General features: G+C 46.4%; 1 protein-coding gene across 1 annotated transcript in view; it reads right to left on the bottom strand.

Annotated features, from left to right (window-relative positions):
• LOC143816293 (P2X purinoceptor 1-like) overlaps positions 1-27,022 on the bottom strand; it is a 207,433-nt gene that overhangs the window by 114,211 nt on the left and 66,200 nt on the right. Inside the window, exon 5 of the mRNA XM_077296495.1 lies at positions 1,051-1,083. Coding sequence (XP_077152610.1) covers positions 1,051-1,083 — 33 coding nt within the window. The remainder of the gene's footprint in view (positions 1-1,050; positions 1,084-27,022) is intronic.

Here is a 27,022-nt window from a genome sequence, read left to right as displayed (position 1 = left end):
GTGCATACAAAACAAAAATTTACATGGTCGACATGACCCAGTCGACGCGTTTCAACTGCAATATGCAGTCATGGGTGTCTTTGTTCCTCTCTGCAGGGCTCATCTCTAATACACAACCTTGCAGACGGGCTGTAGACTGGGCTTTTGGAACATTCTTCATTCTTTGAGCTAAAAGCAAATGTTTAAGGGGGCGGGTGTGAACACTTCTGCCTATCCAGTCGGCTCATCCCAGGAAAGGGAGAACAATAAGCCACATGTTTAGTGAGTCAGTTAGTGCAGTTATGCTGAGGGGTGAGGATCTGTTGGTGAGGTCCTGGTGCCCCTGTATGGATGGGATATGGAGATTGGAGATGGCTTACTGGCTGGAGCTTGATTCATGTGCTACGGTTGTGGTATCTATTGTCTGGATGTGAGGAACTATCTTAAGAACTTTTGTTGCCAGCTGGAGCTTGATATATGTGCTACGTTTGTGATACCTATCGTCTGGATGTGAGGAACTATCTTAAGGACTGTTCTTACCAGCCATACCAGTCATGGTATGGAGCATGGACTGTGACTACAGACTATACTGGCGGGAGATACAAAAGCTGTGGGCCAACCAAAAGTTGGGAAACAGTATCACCTGGTACACAAGCAGTGGAACTATAGGCCCCATGATGTGATCTTGTGGACTGGGGATATTGCATTGTGACCATCCACCTGAAATCGCTGTAAGACCATGGATGTAAGATATAAAAATAGTTGCATTGTTAACCTACCTAGATTATTATTACAACCCACAACCTGAGATCCTAATTATATATATTATTCAATTAAATAATCAAAAATCCCCCTTTTTATATTAGAAGAGTAACATCTTGATTGAATTAAAATAAGTGAACATCAGTTCAAATTTCACATCATCACTGAATGAACACATCCACAGAATAAAGGCTGCCGCTTATATTTGTACATTATAGTAGATTATTTTGGTGATTATACATTTATAGTTGATTTGCCATTAGAGAAATAATGCCACCACCAAATTATATATGGATGGTTCAATGTTACCTGATGTACTCAGAAATGGATCATTGTTCTCTCCTTAAAAGTGAAGATTGTGAAAAGATTAAAAAAAGCAAAATCAACATTTACCGCATTAATAAAACATGCTTTAACTTCATTTATTGCTGCAATTCTCATACAATTATTTTACAGTGACAGCTACTTAGTGTAGTATGTGTTGTAATAACAAATCTATATATGAAGCTATTTACATACATATTATATGTTATAAAGAGGTTATTAAAAAGAAATGGAACATAATTATTGATTAAATTATGGGTTATGAAGTTACAAAGGGGTTAAATGGGAAAATTAACATACCGTAAATGAAGGTAATGTGTGTAATGTGTTTTCTGAAAAGCGGGACAATGAATATAATACATGATGCTAATTACTCGTAGTTTGATCAAGTAGCATAGACTGCATCCGATATAAGCTTTGCTCTGAAGCTCGCCAAGTTTGCTGGAGTGCAATGTTACCTGCAAGTCTGGGCAAGTTTCGAAGCCACTGCGCAGAGGCAAAGCTGCACAATTTGGGTCAGCACGCAATTTGGGTCAGCAGCGCAACTATACCGTTGCTCTAAATTGTCACTGAAGCATTAGCGCCCATCTCCCAGCAATCAGCAAATATACAGGTATTATCACGGTCTCCTATGAAACCCAACTTGAGACTAAACATTTTACTAAGTTTCTTATGATCTCTTGTACAACTGATTTATGGAAAAAATGTGTATTAAAGATTTAGTAGAACAGTTTGACAGAAGTAATAGACCTGACATACTGTAGTATTTCCATAATTTCTGCCCACTGTGAAATCCAGGCAACATACGAGTTAAGCATATCTGCACACGTTTTGTATTTGCTGCAGATTTTCAAGCTTTAAAAATTAGAGTGCTGGCAGAAAAAAGACTTCTTAAAATATTCATGTTTTTGCTGCCCTTTTGCGAATGTTTTTGATACGCTTCTACTTGCACTTTTTTCCCATTAATTTCAATGGCTGAAAAATATTGCATACAGCTCAAATTAATAGATTTGATGCCAATTTTGTCTGCTGTGCCCAGTTTTATGCTGTACTTCTTCTGCCTGTATGAGTTGCACAATCATATGCAGGGACATGCAACATACTAGAGAGAGAACAATCCCCCCAATATCTCAGTTTTTTCACTGTGTGAAATGTAATGACACAGCTCTAATCTCCTGGTCTAACCTCCTGCATGATTAGATAGTGTTAGGTATATAGAGCACAGATGACTCACACCTTTCAGATAAGGTCGAGGTGGAAGGAAGGGCAGCACAACTGAGTTTAGCTGTGTCACATTGTAAACCCTTCTATCATCTTTTCTCCTCTCACAGTGCTGCCAGCTTTGTTGTACTGCCCCTCCTTCCACTTGTCAGTCCGGAGATTGAGAGCTCACTTTGTTATAGCTCTGTGTCTGTTCTGGACTGCTTCTGCGTGATACACATAATGACAGCCCGCTCTGCAGTGAGAGCTTCCACTTGCTGCAGCGACACTCCGCTGACAAATGACAGGCAGTTACACTGCCTCTTTCTGTTCCGGAGGCCAGTGATAATTATAGCTCTGAGCAGCAGAAAAATGCTATGTATTACAAATGTAAGAATAAAACATTTATAGCAATGCTCAGCCTAGGCTTCCTGGTTGACGAACTAAATGTCAGAAGTATAGTAAAGACTAAGCAAAGTTTTGCTATCCATAACTGTATACAATTTTATTTTTTTTCCAGTATTAAAATTTCATTAGGTGGGGAGTTTTCATGAACAGAATGCCAGGAGAAAACTGGCAAACATATATTACTATGTATCAGAGCAAATGTACGGGTGCTTCTCACAAAATTAGAATATAATCAAAAAGTTAATTTATTTCAGTTCTTCAATACAAAAAGTGAAACTCATATATTATATAGAGTCATTACATACAGAGTGATCTATTTCAAGTGTTTACTTCTGTTTATGTTGATGATTATGGCTTACAGCCAATGAAAACCCAAAAGTTATTATCTCAGTAAATTAGAATAATTAACAAAAAACACCTGCAAAGGCTTCCTTAGCGTTTAAAAAGGTCCTATAGTCTGTTTCATTAAGTTACACAATCATGGGGAAGACTGCTGACTTGACAGATGTCCATTGACACTCTACACGCTACAGGAGGGTAATCCACAAACGGTCATTGCTAAAGAAGCTGGCTGTTCACAGAGTGCTGTATCCAAGCATTTTAATGGAAAGTTGATTGGAAGGAAAAAGTGTGGTCGAAAAAGGTGCACAAGCAACCGGGATAACTGCAGCCTTGAAAGGATTGCTAAGAAATGGCCATTCATAAATTAGGGGGAGATTCACAAGGAGTGGACTGCTGCTGGACTCATTGCTTCAAGAGTCACAACAAACAAACATATCCAGGACATTGGGCTAGAGGTGTCGCATTCTTTGTGTCAAGCCACTAATGACCAATAGACAATGCCAGAAGCGTTTTACCTGGGCCAAGGAGAAAAAGAACTGGACCGTTGCTCAATGGTCCAAGGTGTTGTTTTCAGATGAAAGCAAATTTTGCATTTCATTTGGAAAGCAAGGTCCCAGAGTCTGGAGGAAGAGTGGAGAAGCCACAATCCAAGCTGCTTGAGGTCTAGTGTAAAATTTTCAGAATCAGTAATGGTTTGGGGAGCCATGTCATCTGCTGGTGTAGGTCCACTATGCTTTATCAAGACCAAAGTCAGCACATCAATCTACCAGGAAATTTTAGAGCACTTCATGCTTCCCTCTGCCGACAAGCTTTTTGGAGATGGAAATTTCATTCTCCAGCACAACTTGGCACCTCTCCACACTGCCAAAAGTACTAATATCTGGTTTAAAAACAATAGTAACACTGTGCTTGATTGGCCAGCAAACTTGTCTGACCTTAACCCCATAGAGAATCCATGGGGTATTGTCAAGAGGAAGATGAGAGACACCAGACCCAACAATGCAGACGAGCTGAAGGCTGCTATCAAAGCAACCTGGGCTTCCATAACACCTCAGCATTGCCACAGTCTGATTGCCTCCATGCCACGCCACATTGATGCAGTAATTGATGCAAAACGAACTCCGACCAAGTATTGAGTGCATTTACTAAACATACATTTCAGTAGGCCAACATTTCAGATTTTAAAATAATTTTTCAAGCTGGTGTTATAATGTATTCTAATTTACTGAGATAATGATTTTGGTTTTTCATTGGCTGAAAGCCATAATCATCAAAATTAAACCCTTTCTGGCATTAGATGTACTATCCTGTCGAGGTGGTATGGGCCCGTATGACCACCGACGGGATAGTACGTCTAACGTGATCAGCCGCGCTCACGGGGGGAGCGCGGCCAATCACAGCCGGGTGTCAGCTGACTATCGCAGCTGACATCCAGCACTATGTGCCAGGAGCAGTCACGGACTGCTCCTGGCACATTAACCCCGTAACACTACGATCTAACATGATCGCAGCATTCCGGCGACATAGGGAAGCATCGCGCAAGGAGGGGGCTCCCTGCGTGCTTCCCTGAGACCCTCGGTACAACGTGATGTGATCACATTGTACCGAGTGTCTCCTCCCTGCAGGCCCCGGATCCAAAATGGCCACGGGGCTCCTTCCAAGTCCTGCAGGGAGGTGGCTTGTAAGCGCCTGCTCAGAGCAGGCGCCAGCAAGCCTCCCTGCAGTGCCTGTCAGATCGTTGATCTGACACAGTGCATTGCAAAGTGTCAGATCAGTGATCTGACACGATGACATAAAATAAATAAATTCCTAAATAAAGAAAAAAAATTGTTTCAATAAATACATTTCTTTATCTACGGTATATAAAAATAAACAATAAAAGTACACATATTTAGTATCGCCGCTTCCGTTAACAACCCGACCTATAACACTGTCCCACTAGTTAACCTGTTGTGAAATTGGATTTTGGGCTCCCCCGGTGGCCACTGGTGGAATTGAACTTGTGTGCATCATCCTCTCTGTTCACCTGTTCCCATCAGGATGTGGGAGTCGCTATTTAACCTTGCTCCTCTGTCACTTCCATGCCGGTCAACATTGTAATCAGAAGCCTTTCTGTGCATGTTCCTGCTACCAGACAACTTCCAGCTAAGTCGGACTTTTGTCCTTGTTTGTTTTTTGCATTTTGTTCCAGTTCACAGCTGCAGTTTCGTTTCTGTGTCTGGAAAGCTCTTGTGATCTGAAATTGCCACTCTGATGTTATGAGTTAATACTAGAGTCTTAAAGTAATTTCAGGATGGTGTATTGATAGGGTTTTCAGCTGACCATGAAAGTACCCTTTCTGTCTTCCTGCTATCTAGTAAGCGGACCTCGATTTTGCTAAACCTATTTTCATACTACGTTTGTCATTTTCATCTTTAATCACCGCCAATATATGTGGGGGCCTCTGTCTGCCTTTTGGGGAAATTTCTCTAGAGGTGAGCCAGGACTATATTTTCCTCTGCCAGGATTAGTTAGTCCTCTGGCCGGCGTTGGGCGTCTAGGGATAAAACGCAGGCTACGCTACCCGGCTACTGTTAGTTGTGCGGCAGGTTTAGTTCATGGTCAGTTTAAGTTTCCATCCTTCCAAGAGCTAGTTCCTATGTATGCTGGGCTATGTTCTCTTGCCATTGAGAACCATAACAGTTTGACCGGCCCACAAAGGGTTAAATTAATTGGCAGAGAAAGGAGAGAAAAAAGAAGTCTGCTGAAAAATTTTTTTTTTTTTTTTTTCCTTCAGTTCTGAGTGTGCTTTCAATTGAATCACTTGCAAGTCTGCCTATATTGCAGCCTTCCTCTCTCTCTCTCCTTCTAATCCTGGAATGGCTCTGTGTTCACCTGTTTAAAATGGATATTCAGAGTTTAGCTGCAGGTTTGAATAATCTCACCACGAAAGTTCAAAATTTACAAGATTTTGTTGTTCATGTTCCTATATCTGAACCTAGAATTCCTTTGCCTGAATTTTTCTCAGGGAATAGATCTTGCTTTCAAAATTTCAAAAATAATTGCAAGTTGTTTTTGTCCCTGAAATCTCGCTCTGCTGGAGATCCTGCTCAGCAGGTCAGGATTGTGATTTCCTTGCTCCGGGGCGACCCTCAAGATTGGGCTTTTGCATTGGCTCCAGGGGATCCTGCGTTGCTCAATGTGGATGCGTTTTTTCTGGCCTTGGGGTTGCTTTATGAGGAACCTCATTTAGAGCTTCAGGCGGAAAAAGCCTTGATGTCCCTATCTCAGGGGCAAGATGAAGTTGAAATATACTGCCAAAAATTCCGTAAATGGTCTGTGCTTACTCAGTGGAATGAGTGCGCCCTGGCGGCGAATTTCAGAGAGGGTCTCTCTGATGCCGTTAAGGATGTTATGGTGGGGTTCCCTGTGCCTGCGGGTCTAATGAGTCCATGACAATGGCTATCCAGATCGATAGACGTCTGCGGGAGCGCAAACCTGTGCACCATTTGGCGGTGTCTACTGAGAAGACGCCAGAGAATATGCAATGTGATAGAATTCTGTCCAGAAGCGAACGGCAGAATTTTAGACGAAAAAATGGGTTGTGCTTTTATTGTGGTGATTCAACTCATGTTATATCAGCATGCTCTAAGCGTACTAAGAAGCTTGATAAGTCAGTTTCAATTGGCACTTTTCAGTCTAAGTTTATTCTATCTGTGACCCTGATTTGTTCTTTATCATCTATTACCGCGGATGCCTATGTCGACTCTGGCGCCGCTTTGAGTCTTATGGATTGGTCCTTTGCCAAACGCTGTGGGTATGATTTAGAGCCTCTTGAAACTCCTATACCTCTGAAGGGGATTGACTCCACCCCATTGGCTAGTAATAAACCACAATACTGGACACAAGTAACTATGCGAATTAATCCGGATCATCAGGAGATTATTCGCTTTCTTGTGCTGTATAATCTACATGATGTGTTGGTGCTTGGATTGCCATGGCTGCAATCTCATAACCCAGTCCTCGACTGGAACGCTATGTCTGTGTTAAGCTGGGGATGTAAGGGGATGCATGGGGACGTACCTTTGGTTTCCATTTCGTCATCTATTCCCTCTGAGATTCCTGAATTCTTGTCTGACTATCGTGACGTTTTTGAAGAACCTAAGCTTGGTTCATTACCTCCGCACCGGGAGTGCGATTGTGCCATAGATTTGATTCCGGGTAGTAAATACCCTAAGGGTCGTTTATTTAATCTGTCTGTGCCTGAACATGCTGCTATGCGAGAATATATAAAGGAGTCCTTGGAAAAGGGACATATTCGTCCTTCGTCATCTCCCTTAGGAGCCGGTTTTTTCTTTGTGTCTAAGAAAGATGGCTCTTTGAGGCCGTGTATTGATTATCGGCTTTTGAATAAAATCACGGTTAAATATCAATATCCGTTGCCACTGCTGACTGATTTGTTTGCTCGCATAAAGGGGGCCAAGTGGTTCTCTAAGATAGATCTCCGTGGGGCGTATAATTTGGTGCGAATTAAGCAGGGGGATGAGTGGAAAACCGCATTTAATACGCCCGAGGGCCACTTTGAGTATTTGGTGATGCCTTTTGGCCTTTCAAATGCCCCTTCAGTCTTTCAGTCCTTTATGCATGACATTTTCCGTGATTATTTGGATAAATTTATGATCGTGTATCTGGATGATATTCTGATTTTTTCGGATGACTGGGACTCTCATGTCCAGCAGGTCAGGAGGGTTTTTCAGGTTTTGCGGTCTAATTCCTTGTGTGTGAAGGGTTCTAAGTGCGTTTTTGGGGTTCAAAAGATTTCCTTCTTGGGATACATTTTTTCCCCCTCTTCCATCGAGATGGATCCTGTCAAGGTTCGGGCTATTTGTGATTGGACGCAACCCTCTTCTCTTAAGAGTCTTCAGAAATTTTTGGACTTTGCTAACTTTTATCGTCGATTTATTGCTGGTTTTTCTGATGTTGTTAAACCATTGACTGATTTGACTAAGAAGGGTGCTGATGTTGCTGATTGGTCCCCTGCTGCTGTGGAGGCCTTTCGGGAGCTTAAGCGCCGCTTTTCTTCCGCCCCTGTGTTGCGTCAGCCAGTTGCTCTTCCTTTTCAGGTTGAGGTCGACGCTTCTGAAATCGGAGCTGGGGCGGTTTTGTCACAAAGAAGTTCCGACTGCTCCGTGATGAAACCTTGTGCTTTTTTTTCTCGTAAATTTTCGCCCGCCGAGCGGAATTATGATATTGGGAATCGAGAGCTTTTGGCCATGAAGTGGGCTTTTGAGGAGTGGCGTCATTGGCTTGAGGGGGCTAGACATCAGGTGGTGGTATTGACCGACCACAAAAATTTAATTTATCTTGAGTCCGCCAGACGCCTGAATCCTAGACAGGCGCGCTGGTCGTTGTTTTTCTCTCGGTTTAATTTTGTGGTGTCATACCTACCGGGTTCTAAGAATGTTAAGGCGGATGCCCTTTCTAGGAGTTTTGAGCCTGACTCCCCTGGTAATTCTGAACCTACAGGTATCCTTAAGGATGGAGTGATATTGTCTGCCGTTTCTCCAGACCTGCGGCGGGCCTTGCAGGATTTTCAGGCGGATAGACCTGATCGTTGCCCACCTGGTAGACTGTTTGTTCCTGATGATTGGACCAGTAAAGTCATTTCTGAGGTTCATTCTTCTGCGTTGGCAGGTCATCCTGGAATCTTTGGTACCAGGGATTTGGTGGCAAGGTCCTTCTGGTGGCCTTCCCTGTCACGAGATGTACGAGGCTTTGTGCAGTCTTGTGACGTTTGTGCTCGGGCCAAGCCTTGTTGTTCTCGGGCTAGTGGATTGTTGTTGCCCTTGCCTATCCCGAAGAGGCCTTGGACGCACATCTCGATGGATTTTATTTCGGATCTTCCTGTTTCTCAGAAGATGTCTGTCATCTGGGTGGTGTGTGACCGTTTCTCTAAGATGGTCCATTTGGTTCCCCTGCCTAAGTTGCCTTCTTCTTCCGAGTTGGTTCCTCTGTTTTTTCAAAATGTGGTTCGTTTGCATGGTATTCCGGAGAATATCGTTTCTGACAGAGGAACCCAATTCGTGTCTAGATTTTGGCGGGCATTCTGTGCTAGGATGGGCATAGATTTGTCTTTCTCGTCTGCTTTCCATCCTCAGACTAATGGCCAGACCGAGCGGACGAATCAGACTTTGGAGACATATTTGAGGTGTTTTGTGTCTGCAGATCAGGATGATTGGGTTGCTTTTTTGCCTTTAGCGGAGTTTGCCCTCAATAATCGGGCCAGCTCTGCCACCTTGGTGTCTCCTTTTTTCTGTAATTCGGGGTTTCATCCTCGATTTTCCTCCGGTCAGATGGAATCTTCGGATTGTCCTGGAGTGGATGCTGTGGTGGAGAGGTTGCATCAGATTTGGGGGCAGGTGGTGGACAATTTGAAGTTGTCCCAGGAGAAGACTCAGCTTTTTGCCAACCGCCGGCGTCGGGTTGGTCCTCGGCTTTGTGTCGGGGACTTGGTGTGGTTGTCTTCTCGTTTTGTCCCTATGAGGGTTTCTTCTCCTAAGTTTAAGCCTCGGTTCATCGGCCCGTACAAGATATTGGAGATTCTTAACCCTGTGTCCTTCCGTTTGGACCTCCCTGCATCTTTTTCTATTCATAATGTTTTTCATCGGTCATTGTTGCGCAGGTATGAGGTACCGGTTGTGCCTTCCGTTGAGCCTCCTGCTCCGGTGTTGGTTGAGGGCGAGTTGGAGTACGTTGTGGAAAAAATCTTGGACTCCCGTGTTTCCAGACGGAAACTCCAGTATCTGGTCAAATGGAAGGGATACGGTCAGGAGGATAATTCTTGGGTGACTGCCTCTGATGTTCATGCCTCCGATCTGGTCCGTGCCTTTCATAGGGCTCATCCTGATCGCCCTGGTGGTTCTGGTGAGGGTTCGGTGCCCCCTCCTTGAGGGGGGGGTACTGTTGTGAAATTGGATTTTGGGCTCCCCCGGTGGCCACTGGTGGAATTGAACTTGTGTGCATCATCCTCTCTGTTCACCTGTTCCCATCAGGATGTGGGAGTCGCTATTTAACCTTGCTCCTCTGTCACTTCCATGCCGGTCAACATTGTAATCAGAAGCCTTTCTGTGCATGTTCCTGCTACCAGACAACTTCCAGCTAAGTCGGACTTTTGTCCTTGTTTGTTTTTTGCATTTTGTTCCAGTTCACAGCTGCAGTTTCGTTTCTGTGTCTGGAAAGCTCTTGTGATCTGAAATTGCCACTCTGATGTTATGAGTTAATACTAGAGTCTTAAAGTAATTTCAGGATGGTGTATTGATAGGGTTTTCAGCTGACCATGAAAGTACCCTTTCTGTCTTCCTGCTATCTAGTAAGCGGACCTCGATTTTGCTAAACCTATTTTCATACTACGTTTGTCATTTTCATCTTTAATCACCGCCAATATATGTGGGGGCCTCTGTCTGCCTTTTGGGGAAATTTCTCTAGAGGTGAGCCAGGACTATATTTTCCTCTGCCAGGATTAGTTAGTCCTCCGGCCGGCGTTGGGCGTCTAGGGATAAAACGCAGGCTACGCTACCCGGCTACTGTTAGTTGTGCGGCAGGTTTAGTTCATGGTCAGTTTAAGTTTCCATCCTTCCAAGAGCTAGTTCCTATGTATGCTGGGCTATGTTCTCTTGCCATTGAGAACCATAACATTAACCCCTTCAGTGAACACCGTAAAAAAAAAAAAAGAGGTAAAAAACAAAGTTTTATTATCATACTGCCGAAGAAAAAGTGGAATAACACATGATCAAAAAGACGGATATAAATAACCATGGTCCTGCTGAAAACGTCATCTTGTCCTGCAAAAAACTAGCCGCTATACAGCATCAGCAGCAAAAAAATAAAAAAGTTATAGTCCTCAGAATAAAGCGATGCAAATATAATTATTTTTTATATAAAATAGTTTTTATCGTATAAAAGCGCCAAATCATAAAAAAAGATATAAATGAGGTATCGCTGTAATCATACTGACCCAAACAATAAAACTGCTTTATCAATTTTACCAAACGCAGAACGGTACAAACGCCCCCCCCCAAAAGAAATTCATGATTAGCTGGTTTTTGGTGATTCTGCCTCACAAAAATCAGAATAAAAGCGATCAAAAAATTTCATGTGCCCGAAAATGGTACCAATAAAAACGTCAACTCGTCCTGCAAAAAACAAGACCTCACATGACTCTGTGGACCAAAATATGGAAAAATTATAGCTCTCAAAATGTGGAGACGCAAAAACTATTTTTTGCAATAAAAAGCGTTTTTAGAGTGTGACAGCTGCCAATCAAAAAAACCCACTATAAAAGTAAATCAAACCTCCCCTTCATCACCCCCTTAGTTAGGGAAAAATAATTTCTATTTATTTCCACATATGGGGTATCAGCGTACTCAGGACAAATTGCACAACAACTTTTAGGGTCCAATTTCTTCTGTTACCTTTGGAAAAATAAAAAATTGGGGGTGAAAAAATAATTTTTGCGAAAAAATATGATTTTTTATTTATTTTTACAGCTCTACATTATAAACTTCTGTGAAGCACTTGGTGGGTCAAAATGCTCACCACACATCTAGATAAGTTCCTTAGGGGGTCTACTTTCCAAAATGGTGTCACTTGTGGGGGGTTTCAATGTTTAGGCACATTAGTGGCTCTCCAAACGCAACATGGCGTCCCATCTCAATTCCAATTTTGCATTGAAAAGTCAAATGGCGCTCCTTCCCTTCTGAGCTCTGCCGTGCGCCCAAACATTGGTTTACCCCCACATATGGGTTATCAGCGTACTCAGGACAAATTGTACAACAACTTTGGGGTCCATTTTCTCCTGTTACCCTTGGTAAAATAAAACAAATTGGAGCTGAAGTAAATTTTTTGCGAAAAAAAGATAAATGTTCATTTTTTTTAAACATTCCAAAAATTCCTGTGAAACACCTGAAGGGTTAATAAACTTCTTGAATGTGGTTTTGAGCAACGTGAGGGGTGCAGTTTTTAGAATGGTGTCACACTTGAGTATTTTCTATCATACAGACCGCTCAAAATGACTTTAAATGTGATGTGGTCCCTAAAAAAAAATGGTGTTGTAAAAATGAGAAATTGCTGGTCAACTTTTAACCCTTATAACTCCCTAACAAAAAAAAATTTTGGTTCCCAAATTGTGCTGATGTAAAGTAGACATGTGGGAAATGTTACTTATTAAGTATATTGGTGACATATCTCTGTGATTTAAGGCCATAAAAATTCAAATTTGGAAAATTGTGAAATTTTCAAAATTTTTGCCAAATTTCCATTTTTTTCACAAATAAACGCAGGAATTTTACCACTATCATGAAGTACAATATGTCATGAGAAAACAAGTCAGAATCATCAGGATCCGTTGAAGCATTCCAGTGTGATAACCTCATAAAGGGACAGTGGTCAGAATTGTAAAAATTGGCCTGGTCATTAACGTGCAAACCACCCTTGGGGGTAAAGGGGTTAACAGAAATAAACACTTGAAATAGATCACTCTGGTTATAATGACTCTATATAATATATGAGTTTCACTTTTTGTATTGAAGAACTGAAATACATTAACTTTTTGATGATATTCTAATTTTGTGAGAAGCACCTGTATATTTCATTCAGGTTATTTGAGTACAATTCCGAATGTAATTGTGTAGTGTATCATCAGATTATCTGGTTGGGATCTATAGAATTGCTCAGGCTGAACTTCCTGGTTCATAAACGGAATGCCAGAAGTATAGTAAATGCTGACAAGCATATTGTGCCATGTATCAGTGCAAATTTACAGTGGGTATGGAAAGTATTCAGACCCCTTTAAATTTTTCACTCTTTGTTTCATTGCAGCCATTTGGTAAATTCAAAAACGTTAATTGTTTTCACAGAATTTCTGCAGTACTAAGAGCACAGTGGCCTGCATAATCCTTAAATGAAAGAAGTTTGGGCCCACTAGAAGTCTTCCTAGACATGGCCGCTCAGCCAAACTGAGAAATCGTGGGAGAAGAGCCTTGGTGAGAGAGGTAAAGAAGAAGTCCAAGATCACTGTGGCTGTGCTCCAGAGATGAAGTAGGGAGATGGGAGAAAGTTCCACAAAGTCAACTATCACTGCAGCCCTCCACCAGTCGGGCCTTTATGGCAGAGTGGCCCGACAAAAGCCTCTCCTCAGTGCAAGACATAGGAAAGCCCGCTATGAGAAGTAAGATTCTCTGGTCTGATGAGTTGAAGATAGACCTTTTTGGTGATAATTCGAAGTGGTATGCGTGGACAAAACCAGGCACTGCTCATCACATTTCTGTTTTTTTTTTCCAGTCAAGATGGGGTGCAGAATGTTAGGGGTCGAGTTCCTGTCTCTGCACAGGGGGAATCTCGGGCCATCTCCGCTGCAGTCTCCCATTCTTCTCCTGCCGCAGTGGAGTCTGCTCAGCGGAGAACTCGGTCCCAGCGTCTCGCTCAGTCTGACTCTGTACAGAGAGTTACTGCTGCTTTTCCTGCTTCTGCCATTGAAGTCAGTGCTGGGCAGCGGCGAGCAGAAGCTTCTGGGACTAAGTCCTGCTTTTCTCGTTCTGAGCATGCCCAGAGTAAGATCTCTCAGTGGAGATCGAGGGTCACATGATCAGACACTGCAGCTAAGGTCCTGTAGGTGCTCACGCTGTGTGGCAGCCTCTCATTGGTCCTTCCAGGAAGGTCCTGTACGTGCTGCAACTATTTAAGGCTCACATGGCCGCACGGCCATGCGCTAGTATTGCTCTTTATTTATGTACTTTGCGCCAATGTGGTCTTGTATGAGTGTGTTCAGGGACCCGGCTGAAATAAGCCCCTAGAATGCTGGCACCTCCGGCGAGGAGTTTGTATGCTTGGGTATTCAGGGACCTGGCCGAAATAAGCCCTTAGAATGCTGGCATCTCCGGCGAGGAGTTTCGTGTGCATGCATGACCACTGACTGCTCTTGTTTAGGCAGTTAGCCTGTGCCTCTGTGGAGTCTAACAGGGCGCAGTGCTTTGAGTTCACGGCTGCTCTGTGAAGTAACAGAGTTAGCTAACACCGTCATTTAGTTCCGCTATTTGCTAGCAGCAGGTTCTCCTGCACGGTGGACCCCGGGCTGAAAACGCATCTATCATAATAAAATCTATATATTCATTTGGTGCGTTCCGCTAGCCCTAACATAATACTAGCGCCAGGGTCTGGCTAGTAAATGGTGGACATACAGCAATCTTTGCGGTATATCCAGCAGCTGGAGGGTAGGTTGGCGGCTCGAGAGCTCAACCTCAGCTGTGGATATTTCCGCAGTTGCTGTACAGGCTGCTATCGTGGCTGCAGCAACCTTGTCCACTGCCACCCCTGTTCCGACATTTTCGCGCCTCCCGCTGCCAGAAAAATTTTCTGGAGAAAGCAGATCTTGTACGGGATTCGTGAGTCAGTGCTCTATTCACCTCGAGCTACTGGCTGCACGTTTTCCCACAGAGCGGGCTAAGGTGGGATTTATTGTGTCCCTCTTGTCGGACAGGGTGTTGGAATGGGCTACGCCGCTGTGGGAGCGTGACGATCGTGTGGTGCAGAGTGCTCCGTTGTTTCTGAGCACTCTGAAACAGGTTTTCCTAGGACCTCAAGTCACCCATGATATGGCGCTCCAACTGCTGGCATTAACTCAGGGTGAGTCCTTGGTCAGCCAATTTGCCATCCGTTTCCGAACTTTAGCTTCAGAGTTGGAGTGGTCAGATAAAGCCCTTATTCCCATATTTTGGAGGGGGCTGGCTGATCACGTTAAGGAAACTAGGGAGATTCCAGCCACACTGGAGGAGTTAATAACTGTCTCTACCCATATTGACCTCCGTTTTAACGAGCGGAGGTTAAAGCGAGCCCAGGGTAAGCAGAGGTTTCGGCTGGCTCCCGCCTTCGCCAAACCTCTGGAATCTCCGGTCCAGGTTCCTGAGTCACATGAGTCCAGGGAGGTGTCTCGAGCGGGTTCTAAGTCCCGGACCCCTTGGGCACCCAAGGTCTGTGATGTTTGCCAGCAGTCTGGACATCTTGCCACCAGATGTTCCCAGCGGTCGAGGAGACGTCAGCCTCTAGTGGTAGTCGGTGGAGGTACACTAGATACGGCGACGTTTGCCTCAAAATTGTCCTTTAAGGGGACAATTATTATTGGCTCAGCTTCCCACTCAGTAGAGCTCTGCGTGGATTCTGGGGCGGAGGGCAATTTTATGTCTTCCGCATTCGCCCAACGTCACGCAATACCCCTGGTTATGCTAGCGCAACCAGTTACGGTACGAGTGGTGAATGGGTCAACACTTCCCTCACAGATAACTCACGAGACCATTCCTTTTACTCTGTCCATGTCGCCATCCCATCAGGAGACAATATCTCTGCTCGTCATACCTGAGGGAATTGATGAGGTCCTGTTGGGAATACCTTGGTTACGGTACCACTCTCCACATATCGAGTGGTCCTCTGGCAGAATTTTGGGATGGGGTGAGTCTTGTGAGTGTAGGTGTCAAAGGGAGTGCGTTCAGGTTGCTACTACAGAGGTACCCGCAGATCTATCCTCTCTCCCCAAGCAATACTGGTCTCATGCGGACGTGTTCTCCAAAAAGGCGGCAGAGACCCTTCCGCCTCACCGCCCCTATGACTGTCCTATTGACCTCTTGCCTGGTGCTGAGCCTCCCGGGGTCGAGTTTATCCGTTATCTCTCCCGGAGACGGAGGCTATGTCTCAGTACATCAAAGAGAATTTGGCAAGAGGGTTCATCAAGAAGTCAGTGTCGCCTGCTGGGGCTGGGTTCTTCTTTGTTCAGAAGAAGAATGGAGAACTGCGTCCATGTATTGATTACAGGGGTCTTAACGCCATCACCATTAAGAACAAATACCCATTACCCCTGATATCTGAGCTTTTTGATAGGCTACGGGGAGCAAGGGTATTTACAAAATTAGATCTGCGGGGTGCTTACAACCTGATTCGCATCCGTGAGGGGGACGAATGGAAGACGGCGTTTAACACCAGGGATGGGCACTATGAGTATCTGGTGATGCCCTTCGGGCTCTGTAATGCCCCACCAGTTTTCCAAGACTTTGTGAACGACATCTTCCGGGATATGCTCACCACCTCGGTCGTAGTCTATCTGGATGATATTCTCATCTACTCTCCAGATATTGACTCCCATCGGAGAGATGTTCGCAAAGTCTTTGACCTCTTATGGGCAAACTCCCTCTACGCCAAGTTGGAGAAGTGTTGTGAATTAGACTTCTTGGCTCCCTCTGGTGGTTATTAGTGATATGACTCTGGGATTTTCTTTCCTCAGTTTGCACCCACCTGGGTCGTTAGTCCAGGGGTGTTGCTATATAAACCTCCTGGATCCTTAGTCCAGTGCCTGGCATCATTGTAATCAGATCCTTTTTGTTTGCTCCTATCTGCTGGTCCTGGTTCGTGCAAAATTAAGCTAAGTCCTGCTTCTTTGTTTTTTGGGTTATTTGCTTGCTCTCATTTTTGTCCAGCTTGTACTAAATGTGATTCCTGACCTTGCTGGAAGCTCTAGGGGGCTGGTGTTCTCCCCCCGGGCCGTTAGACGGTTCGGGGGTTCTTGAATATCCAGCGTGGATATTTTTGATAGGGTTTTTGCTGACCATATAAGTTATCTTACTATATTCTGCTATTAGCTAGTGGGCCTCTCTTTGCTAAATACCTAACTCATCCTTACGTTTGTCTTTTCCTCTTACCTCACCGTTATTATTTGTTGGGGGCTTGTATCCAACTTTTGGGGTTTTTTCTCTGGAGGCAAGAAAGGTCTTTCTTTTCCCTTCTAGAGTTAATTAGTTCTCCGGCTGGCGCGAGACGTCTAGAATCAACGTAGGCACGTTCCCCGGCTGCTGGTATTTGTGGTGCTAGGATTAGATATATGGTCAGATCAGTTACCACTGCCCTATGAGCTGGTTTTTGTGTTTACAGACTTAGAAACTATTTCTGAGACCCTCTGCCATTGGGGTCATAACAGAGAAGTGTGTGTTTGAGCAGGAGTCCTTGCCATTTCTTGGTTATATCATCTCTGCCCAGGGTTTGGCTATGGATCCTGCCAAGCTACAGGCTGTGATGGACTGGCAGGAACCCCATTCTCTTAAAGCGGTGCAGCGCTTTATGGGGTTCATTAACTACTATCGACAGTTCATTCCACACTTCTCAACTTTGGTAGCTCCCTTGGTTGCCCTTACCAAGAAGGGAGCAAATCCCAAATTGTGGTCTGAGGAGGTCTCCAATGCCTTTAATTCCATAAAGTCACACTTAGTCACACTTCGCTAGCGCTCCCATCCTACATCGCCCCGATGTAGACAAACCATTTATCATGGAGGTGGATGCCTCATCTGTTGGTGCTGGAGCAGTCCTCTTCCAAAAAGATGCTCAAGGTCGGAAGCATCCTTGCTTCTTCTTTTCTAAGACCTTCTCACCAGCAGAGAGGAATTATTCCATCAGGGACAGGGAGTTGCTGGTCATGAAGTTGGCTTTCTCGGAGTGGAGACATCTCTTGGAGGGAGCTCGATTTCCTTTCCAAGTCTTCACAGACCATAAAAATTTGGTGTACCTGCAGATGGCCCAGAGGTTAAATTCTCGCCAGGCTAGATGGTCCTTGTTCTTCTCCCGATTCCATTTCACCCTCCATTTTCTTTCGGGGGAGAAGAACATTCGTGCCGACGCTCTTTCTCGCTCCGCTGTGCCATCTGTGGAGGAGGAAGAGGAGCCTCGGCTTATTGTCCCCACTGAGAGTCTGAGAACCATAGCTCCAGTTTCGCTAGAGTCTGTGTCTCCGGGCAAGACTTTTGTATGCATTAGTTTGCGACCGAAGGTTCTCTCTTGGGCTCATTCGTCCAGGGTGGGTGGACATTTTGGGACAAAAAGGACATCTGAGCTGTTGGCGAGGACGTACTAGTGGCCACATATGGTCCGTGATTTCAGGGATTATATTCAGGCGTGTGTCTCCTGCGCCAAAAATAAGTCTCCTCGACAACGGCCAGCTGGGTTACTCTATCCATTGCCGGTGGCAGACAGGCCCTGGGAGATGGTCGGGATGGACTTTGTGGTGGGTTTGCCCAAGTCTCGGGGCTGTACCATCATTTGGGTTATCACTGATCATTTTTCCAAAATGGTGCATTTGGTGCCGCTTCCACGGTTACCCTCGGCACGGGCCTTGGCAGCGTTGTTCAAAAAGCACATCTTCCGCCTACATGGTGTGCCAGACAAAATTGTCAGTGACCGGGGTCTCCAGTTTGCGTCTCGGTTCTAGAGAGAGCTTTGTCGTCTTCTCAGCATTGAGCTAAATCTCTCTTCCGCATATCATCCCGAGATGAATGGATTGGTAGAGAGGGCCAATCAGACCTTGGTCACATATCTGCGACATTTTGTCTCAGCCAGGCAGGATGATTGGGCATCCTTGCTACCGTGGGCAGAGTTTGCGCTGAACAATGCGGTAGCCGACTCCACTGGACAGACCCCATTCCTCCTCAACTATGGTCAGCATCCGCGGGTACCTGTGCCTATGCCCATGTCTTCTGCCGACTCCAGGGTGGCAGACTGGTCTGTGGAAGCACGGGATATTTGGGACCGCACTCAGGATGCCATTCAGGCCTCCAAGGAGAGAATGAGGTCCTCTGCCGATGCACATCGGCGCCCCGCTCCGACCTTTGCTCCTGGCGACTTAGTGTGGCTCTCCGCCCGTAACATCAGGCTGCGTGTTGAGTCCACTAAGTTTGCACCTCGCTACTTGCGTCCTTTCAAGGTCCTCGAACAGGTTAACCCTGTGGTCTATCGTTTAGCCCTTCCGCCACGCCTGGGTATCACCGACACCTTTCATGTGTCCCTCTTGAAACCTGTATACATGTCCCGTTTTCCGAGTCATCTGCCGGGACATCGGGTTCGTCTACGGACGATTACGAGGTTTATGCTATTTTGGGGTGCAAGGTGGTTCGTGGCAAAAAATTTTATTTGGTGGACTGGAAGGGTTACGGTCCTGAGGATAGGTCCTGGGAGCCTGCTGAGCGCATTTGGGCTCCGCAGCTCATTGCTGCCTTTGAGCGTAGCGAGGTCCAAGGGGGGGGGCTCTAGGAGGGGGGGTAATGTTAGGGGTCAAGTTACCGTCTCTGCACAGGGGGAATCTCGGGCCATCTCCGCTGCGGTCTCCCATTCTTCTTCTGCCGCAGTGGAGTCTGCTCAGCGGAGACGTTGGTCCCAGTGTCTCGCTCAGTCTGACTCTGTACAGAGGACAGAGGAGTTACTGCTGCTTTTCCTGCTTCTGCCATTGAAGTCAGTGCTGGGCAGCGGCGAGCAGACGCTTCAGGGACTAAGTCCTGCTTTTCTCGTTCTGAGCATGCCCAGAGTAAGATCTCTCAGTGGAGATCGAGGGTCACATGATCAGACACTGCAGCTAAGGTCCTGTAGGTGCTCCCGCTCTGTGGCAGCCTCTCATTGGTCCTTCCAGGAAGGTCCTGAACGTGCTGCAACTATTTAAGGCTCGCATGGCCGCACGGCCATGCGCTAGTATTGCTCTTTATTTATGTACTTTGCGCCAATGTGGTCTTGTATGAGTGTGTTCAGGGACCCGGCTGAAATAAGCCCCTAGAATGCTGGCACCTCCGGCGAGGAGTTTGTATGCTTGGGTATTCAGGGACCTGGCCGAAATAAGCCCTTAGAATGCTGGCACCTCCGGCGAGGAGTTTCGTGTGCATGCATGACCACTGACTGCTCTTGTTTAGGCAGTTAGCCTGTGCCTCTGTGGAGTCTAACAGGGCGCAGTGCTTTGAGTGCACGGCTGCTCTGTGAAGTAACAGAGTTAGCTAACACCGTCATTTAGTTCCGCTATTTGCTAGCAGCAGGTTCTCCTGCACGGTGGACCCCGGGCTGCGAACGCATCTATCATAATAAAAATCTATATATTCATTTGGTGCGTTCCACTAGCCCTAACACAGAGTATACATTAATGTGAAAAAATTAACTTTTTTTTAATTTATCAAATGGCTGCAATGAAGCAAAGAGTGAAAAATTTAAAGGGGTCTGAATACTTTCCGTACCCACTGTATATATCTTTCCATATAATTTAGTAGTGTGTTATTGAGTGGGAATGTATACAGTAGTGGAGCGTCCCCACGTTAGGGCAATGGGGTACTCGGCACCGGGTCCTTCAGTTTGGTAGGGATGTCACGGTGGCCCGACCAGGTCCCTGGCCCTTTGAGGGGTGTCCAATAAAGAGGAGAGTTTTTATCGTTTTGGGAAAGGTCTTTAAAGGGATAGTTCGTGAAGCCACCTGTGGTATTCGGTCAGGGTGACCGACGCTGCTTAGGGGTCCGCTGGGGTGATGTGATGGCAGCTAGATGGTATACCTTCCCACAGGTGAAGTGTTTCCCCAGGGCTTCCCAGATGTGTAGATAGTGATGGTGGACGATGTAAGGCGCAGAGAATAACGAGGACACAAGGTTGCAGTCTCTTTACCTTTACTGGAGGCTTCAGCATCCACAGTCCAGGGTACAGACCACAGGGTAGGCAGAGTCCGGCCGGTCCGAAGGCAAATCCAGAGTCCCCTTATCCAGGTGGAAATTAGTAGCCTTCCTACTAGTGCCTGTGTGTTGTAGTACCTCCCTGCTGAGCTTCCCGGTAAGGTTCTCACAACTCTTGTAGATGTTCTAGATGTTATTTCTTCCTCTCTGTCCCCCAGATGGTGTGGATAGGACAAACCCGTATGACTGATGGCCTGAGCCTTGTTTATAGGGACCCTAGAGACGCCCCGACCCCCACAAGTTGCCACTGTGTCTTCTTAGGTATTAAGGTCGGGCAGCCAACTTGGAATTGACTGTCCTGCCGGTCTCTGAAGTAAAGCGTAGAGACAATTACTCCCTCGGTGTTCTGGCCACCGGCTACGTGCCTCAGAAGGAGGCAGCCTATTTCAGGGCAGAACTCCTGGTGTTTTCTCCTTGTGCTATGACTTCATTTCTCACCCTCTACAACACAGTTCTCTTCGTGTCCGTTCTTAGGATGCTGCCGCACGTGGGGCAGGCGCAGCTCCGTGTCTTTCTGTTCTAGCTAGACCTCCGACAGGATCCCACCCCTGCCAGGGGCCCTCTGTCTGCAGCTCCGATGTTCCTCCTTTCCCCCTGTCTGCCTGACAGGTGTTGCCTGGGCAAAGCCCAGTCAGCTTCTCCCTAACTTTCTATCCAGCCCACCAGTTGTACCCTTCTGTGAGGAGTGACCTAGTAGATAGGAGCAAGGCTCCCCCTGGTGGTCTGGAGTGTGAAGTGTGGTGTATGGTTTGTGATACCTGGTAGGAAGATCTCTTTTATTGCCATCAGACGTAATATCACTCCCCCCCGGTGGAAGAACGACATTACTGCAACGACCAGGACTCTGGGGCGCTGCACTCCCCCCATTAAATCCAGTACTCCCGGACTGGGAAAAGAAAACAACAATACATTAGCAAAAAGACATACAAAATTTTTGGAATGCTATGAAACAAGTTAATATAACAATGCTTCCCTTTATGGGAGGTGAGAACACTTGAACGTTGCAAACAAGAACATATTTACATTGTCAGCTTACTTCTGTAGATTGACTGATTACGGATACACTTTCTAACTATGAAATACTATTACCCATACAGGTATACTATCTATTAACTACTAAGTGCAATTTCAAAACAATAAGTTAACATTTTCCTTTATTCAAGCATAAAACCGTTATTCTTCTCTAAGTGCAAAGTCTTTTAACTAACTTACTAAGGCTCACTAGAGGACTCACTAACCTCTATGGGTTCACTCTATTGAAATGCAGAACAGGTTTCACCCCCCTACGGGTTCACTGTATCTTTCTTCCAATTTCTTTATCCTCAATTTTATTTAAAGTACATCATCTAACATTTCCTATTCTTAACTACATACTATTAGCTATATATAAACATTATTACTGTCTAACTAGGCAAAGTGCAACTAACTAACATTCCCTGTAAGAGGAAATCCAAGTCTTTTCAGAGGTAGTGCAAAATAATCACATCATCAATATGCAAGTCAGTTTAAAGGTGACGTGATGCAAGATGAGGGACCCGTTACGAACCTCCGAACGTTGGTCTTGGGTGGGCTACAAGATGTGAAATCCTGACCCGGAATTCTGACGCACCAACGGGTATTTCTTCAGGTCTGTAAGGCAAAGCAGTTATTTTTACAGCATAATTAACAGCAGTTTCTGTTAAGAGGCAGTCTCTGTAAAAGCCTCCTATGTAAAACCAGTAGAAAGCACCTTTAAGAAGGTGCAAACTATTTACAAGCAGTTTGTGAACCATTCACCGTCCATGATTCAAATGTTCTTTAAAAGCAATGATGAACTTGTGCAAAAACATAGGATCCCTTTAAACAGGGGATCCCTTTAAAAGTTAACCCTGGACGGGTTCAAGCAGCAAGGAAAAACAGTTTAACTATTTACATTCCAGTGTTTCGAGGTTTATTTAAACCACTCTGGAGGTAGTACCGGCGGGGGTAGTCCTTTTGGGTATTGGCTACCTCCTGGTACCACATAGGGGAGTCCCTCGTTCCATTTGGGGGTCTGAGTACCCACTGTGTTCCGTTCCGGAACAGCCAAAGCACAGGCTATCGCTGGAGTCAACTCTTTGGCCACAACAGTGGTAGTAGTGGTGACGGTACACGTAGTGGTCCTGATGATGGTACATATCGGGGTAACAGTTGTGGTCTTGGTGACAGCAGTAGTCTGGACACAAGGTGGCGCCGTTGCCACAGGAGACAATTTAGTTGGAGTTTTTGTAGGATGTGCCACAATGTCTCTCTTTTTGTGCACATTTAAGGCGAACCAGCCCTTTTCACCGAAATGTCTGGTGTAAGAACAGTGTCTCCCGGGTAAAGATCTCGGTCTGGGTGGCCTTCCCAGAGGTGGGACTCCACATCCCTGCGGTTCACAAAGACCTCCGCATACAGTCCTTGCTCCTTGATGAAGCCCCAACTCCCTCGGAGTTTGAAGGCTACGACTGTGCCCTGCTTACACGGGACCTGGTGGGTGGTGCGGTCCTTGAGGGACTTGGCCTTTACTGCTAGGTCGCATTGGTCATGGGCCTGGCATTGGGCCTGGTGTATCTCCTCCTTCTCCTCCCACTTATGGGCGAGTTGGGCCTGGTAGTCCTCCCAACTTAGGACTTCTACCGTATCTCCTTTATGCTGTTCTGCCCCGGGGAACCCCATGAAATCAGGCCCGGGATTCACCCAGTGGTACACAGTGCGCTCCGCGTATACCTCACCCAGCAGGGTGGTGGGCGTAATTGGGGCCTTCAGAAAGTGTTCCATTCCCGTGGCCTGGTCCCATGGTGCTAGACGCTGCAGGCGGTGGGTACTGCGAGGAGGTGGTGCTGCGACGGGGCCTATCAGTAGTCCCTCTGTCTCTGGGGCAGGGTCGGCATGCTTACCGGCCGCAGCGGTGTCCTCCATGTTGGCTGGTTCCGCCGGCGTCATCTGCGGTGGCTCTGGCGATGGTGTCGACAGTGGTTCCCGTAGCGGTGCAGGAAGCGGTGTCGGTAGCGATGCCAGTGAGTCCTCGGCAGGTGCTATCGGGCATGCGGCCTTGGTGGTCACCCGCAGCTGCAGCAGTTGGTCAATCAGTTCGTCCACTCCAGCCTGCAGGACATCAGCGGTGGAGGCCTGGTTACGGTGCTCCTCCGGGTAGCTGGGGGAGTCCTCTGCTCCGACACCACGCTCTGGTTCTGGGCAGCGTGCCATGGCGTCCTCCACATGGTTCGCCTCTTCCTGGTCCTTTTCCAACTCTCCCCTTCTGGGGCGGTTTTGTTTTCTTTGTCTCCGCCCGCCATTGAGGATCAGGAGGCGGATCTCGGCTGCTGACGGACACGTCCTCAAGGTACAGAGATATTTAGACTGGGCGGCCATTATTTTTCGCGCTTCTCAGTTCGTTCACGCCCACAAATCCACGCCCTTCATATTCTCCTGCGCTCCTCGTGGCGCTGTAATGGCGGTGGTTTTGGCGGGAATTTTGGCGGCAAATGGCAATACACAGTCTTTAAACAAATCCCAGTTCAAATACAGTTCTGGCACAGTTCTTAGGCGCACATGACCCGATTTTCAGGCTTAAGTAGATCCTGTTCGTGACGCCAAAGTTGGAGCGCCCCCACGTTAGGGCAATGGGGTACTCGGCACCGGGTCCTTCGGTTCGGTAGGGATGTCACTGTGGCCCGACCCGATCTGTGGCCCTTTGAGGGGCGTCCAATAAAGAGGAGAGTTTTTACGGTTTTGGGAAAGGTCTTTAAAGGGGTAGTTCGTGAAGCCACCTGTGGTATTCGGTCAGGGTGACCGACGCTGCTTAGGGGTCCGCTGGGGTGATGTGATGGCAGCTAGATGGTATACCTTCCCACAGGTGAAATGTTTCCCCAGGGCTTCCCAGATGTGTAGATAGTGATGGTGGACGATGTAAGGCGCAGAGAATAACGAGGACACAAGGTTGCAGTCTCTTTACCTTTACTCGAGGCTTCAGCATCCACAGTCCAGGGTACAGACCACAGGGTAGGCAGAGTCCGGCCGGTCCAAAGGCAAATCCAGAGTCCCCTTATCCAGGTGGAAATCAGTAGCCTTCCTACTAGCGCCTGTGTGTTGTAGTACCTCCCTGCTGAGCTTCCCGGTAAGGTCCTCACAACTCTTGTAGATGTTCTAGATGTTATTTCTTCCTCTCTGTCCCCCAGATGGTGTGGATAGGACAAACCCTTATGACTGATGGCCTGAGGCTTGTTTATAGGGACCCTAGAGACGCCCCGACCCCCACAAGTTGCCACTGTGTCTTCTTAGGAATTAAGGTCGGGCAGCCAACTTGGAATTGACTGCCCTGCCGGTCTCTGAAGTAAAGCGTCCCTCGGTGTTCTGGCCACCGGCTACACGCCTCAGAAGGAGGCAGCCTATTTCAGGGCAGAACTCCTCCTGGTGTTTTCTCCTTGTACTATGACTTCGTTTCTCACCCTCTACAACACAGTTCTCTTCGTGTCCGTTCTTAGGATGCTGCCGCACGTGGGGCAGGCGCAGCTCCGTGTCTTTCTGTTCTAGCTAGACCTCCGACAGGATCCCACCCCTGCCAGGGGCCCTCTGTCTGCAGCTCCGATGTTCCTCCTTTCCCCCTGTCTGCCTGACAGGTGTTGCCTGGGAAAAGCGCAGTCAGCTTCTCCCTAACTTTCTATCCAGCCCACCAGTTGTACCCTTCTGTGAGGAGTGCCCTAGTAGATAGGAGCAAGGCTCCCCCTGGTGGTCTGGAGTGTGAAGTGTGGTGTATCATTTGTGATACCTGGTAGGAAGATCTCCTTTATTGCCATTAGACGTAATATCACTCCCCCTGGTGGAAGAACGACATTATTCTGGTGCGCTGCAGTAGCATTGTGCACCCTGAGCCTCCTTGTTCAGGTACAGAATGTTATACATAAAATAGTTTGACACCATTGTATTGCTATGTAACAGGGTAAATTTATACTCCATTCAAGGACTATGAGTACAATTATTAATTTATTTGTTTAGTGAATCATCAGCTTATCTGATTGGAATCTTTGGCATTGTTTGTCCTGAGCTTACAATTTGACCTCTCACTTCTGGAAGGCAATGTGGGAAACGGGCAGTACAGCAGAACTGACTATATTATAGGAGGAGAGATGCTAGAAGAGTTTGCAATGAGGCAAAGCTAAACTCCATTGTGCTTCCCTTCCCACACATCAACCTTATCAGAATGGTGTTAGGATACTGTCACACAGTGGCACTTTTGTCGCTACGACGGTACGATCCGTGACGTTCCAGCGATATCCATACGATATCGCTGTGTCTGACACGCCGCAGCGATCAGGGACCCTGCTGAGAATCGTACGTCGTAGCAGATCGTTTGGAACTTTCTTTCGTCGCTGGATCTCCCGCTGTCATCGCTGGATCGGTGCGTGTGACAGCGATCCAGCGATGCGTTCGCTTGTAACCAGGGTAAACATTGGGTTACTAAGCGCAGGGCCGCGCTTAGTAACCCGATGTTTACCGTGGTTACCAGCGTAAAAGTAAAAAAAAACAAACAGTACATTCTTACATTCCGGTGTCTGTCCCCCGGCGTTCTGCTTCTCTGCACTGTGAGCGCCGGCTGGCCGGAAAGCGAGCACAGCGGTGACGTCACCGCTGTGCTTTCCGGCTGGCAGACACAGTGGAGAGAAGCACAGCGCCGGGGGACAGACACCGGAATGTAAGAATGTACTGTTTGGTTTTTTTTTACTTTTACGCTGGTAACCACGGTAAACATCGGGTTACTAAGCGCGGCCCTGCGCTTAGTAACCCGATGTTTACCCTGGTTACCCGGGGACTTCGGCATCGTTGGTCGCTGGAGAGCTGACTGTGTGACAGCTCCCCAGCGACCACACAACCACTTACCAACGATCACGGCCAGGTCGTATCGCTGGTCGTGATCGTTGGTAAATCGTATAGTGTGACAGTACCCTTAGTCCTCTGTGCTCTATACACTGTCTAATCATGCAGGAGGTTAGACCAGGGGATCAGAGATGCATCTTTACTTCTCATACAGTGAGAAACCTGCTCTAAGCTATGGTGGGAAATATTTTCTCTAGTATGTTGCTCCCTGCTTATGATTGGGCAACTCATACAGGCAAAAGAAGTAAATGCTCCAAGTGAAAACTAATTGATAACACTAACTTGGACTTAAAATTTAACTCATTAAATGCCAATAGTTTGCTAATATCTCCACAATGGAGGGGAATAGTAAAAAATAATATAAATAATACAGTTTATTCTGCTTTTCACCCACTATTAAACATTAAAAATTTGGTGAAAGGCCCTGTTTCAGCAATACTGCACTAAAAGTAGCAGACAACTTCTGCCTACTCAGATCAGTTATTAAAACACAGAATCGGTGGAGAAAAACAATACATCCTGGCATCAGTCCACAATATGGTCATAAACAGTGTACTAGGAACTGTGAGAAGAAAATGAAAAGTTCATTGATA

Source organism: Ranitomeya variabilis, chromosome 3 (assembly GCF_051348905.1).
Source record: "Ranitomeya variabilis isolate aRanVar5 chromosome 3, aRanVar5.hap1, whole genome shotgun sequence".
Classification (NCBI taxonomy): domain Eukaryota; kingdom Metazoa; phylum Chordata; class Amphibia; order Anura; family Dendrobatidae; genus Ranitomeya; species Ranitomeya variabilis.
This window is presented reverse-complemented; position numbering and strand designations above follow the sequence as displayed.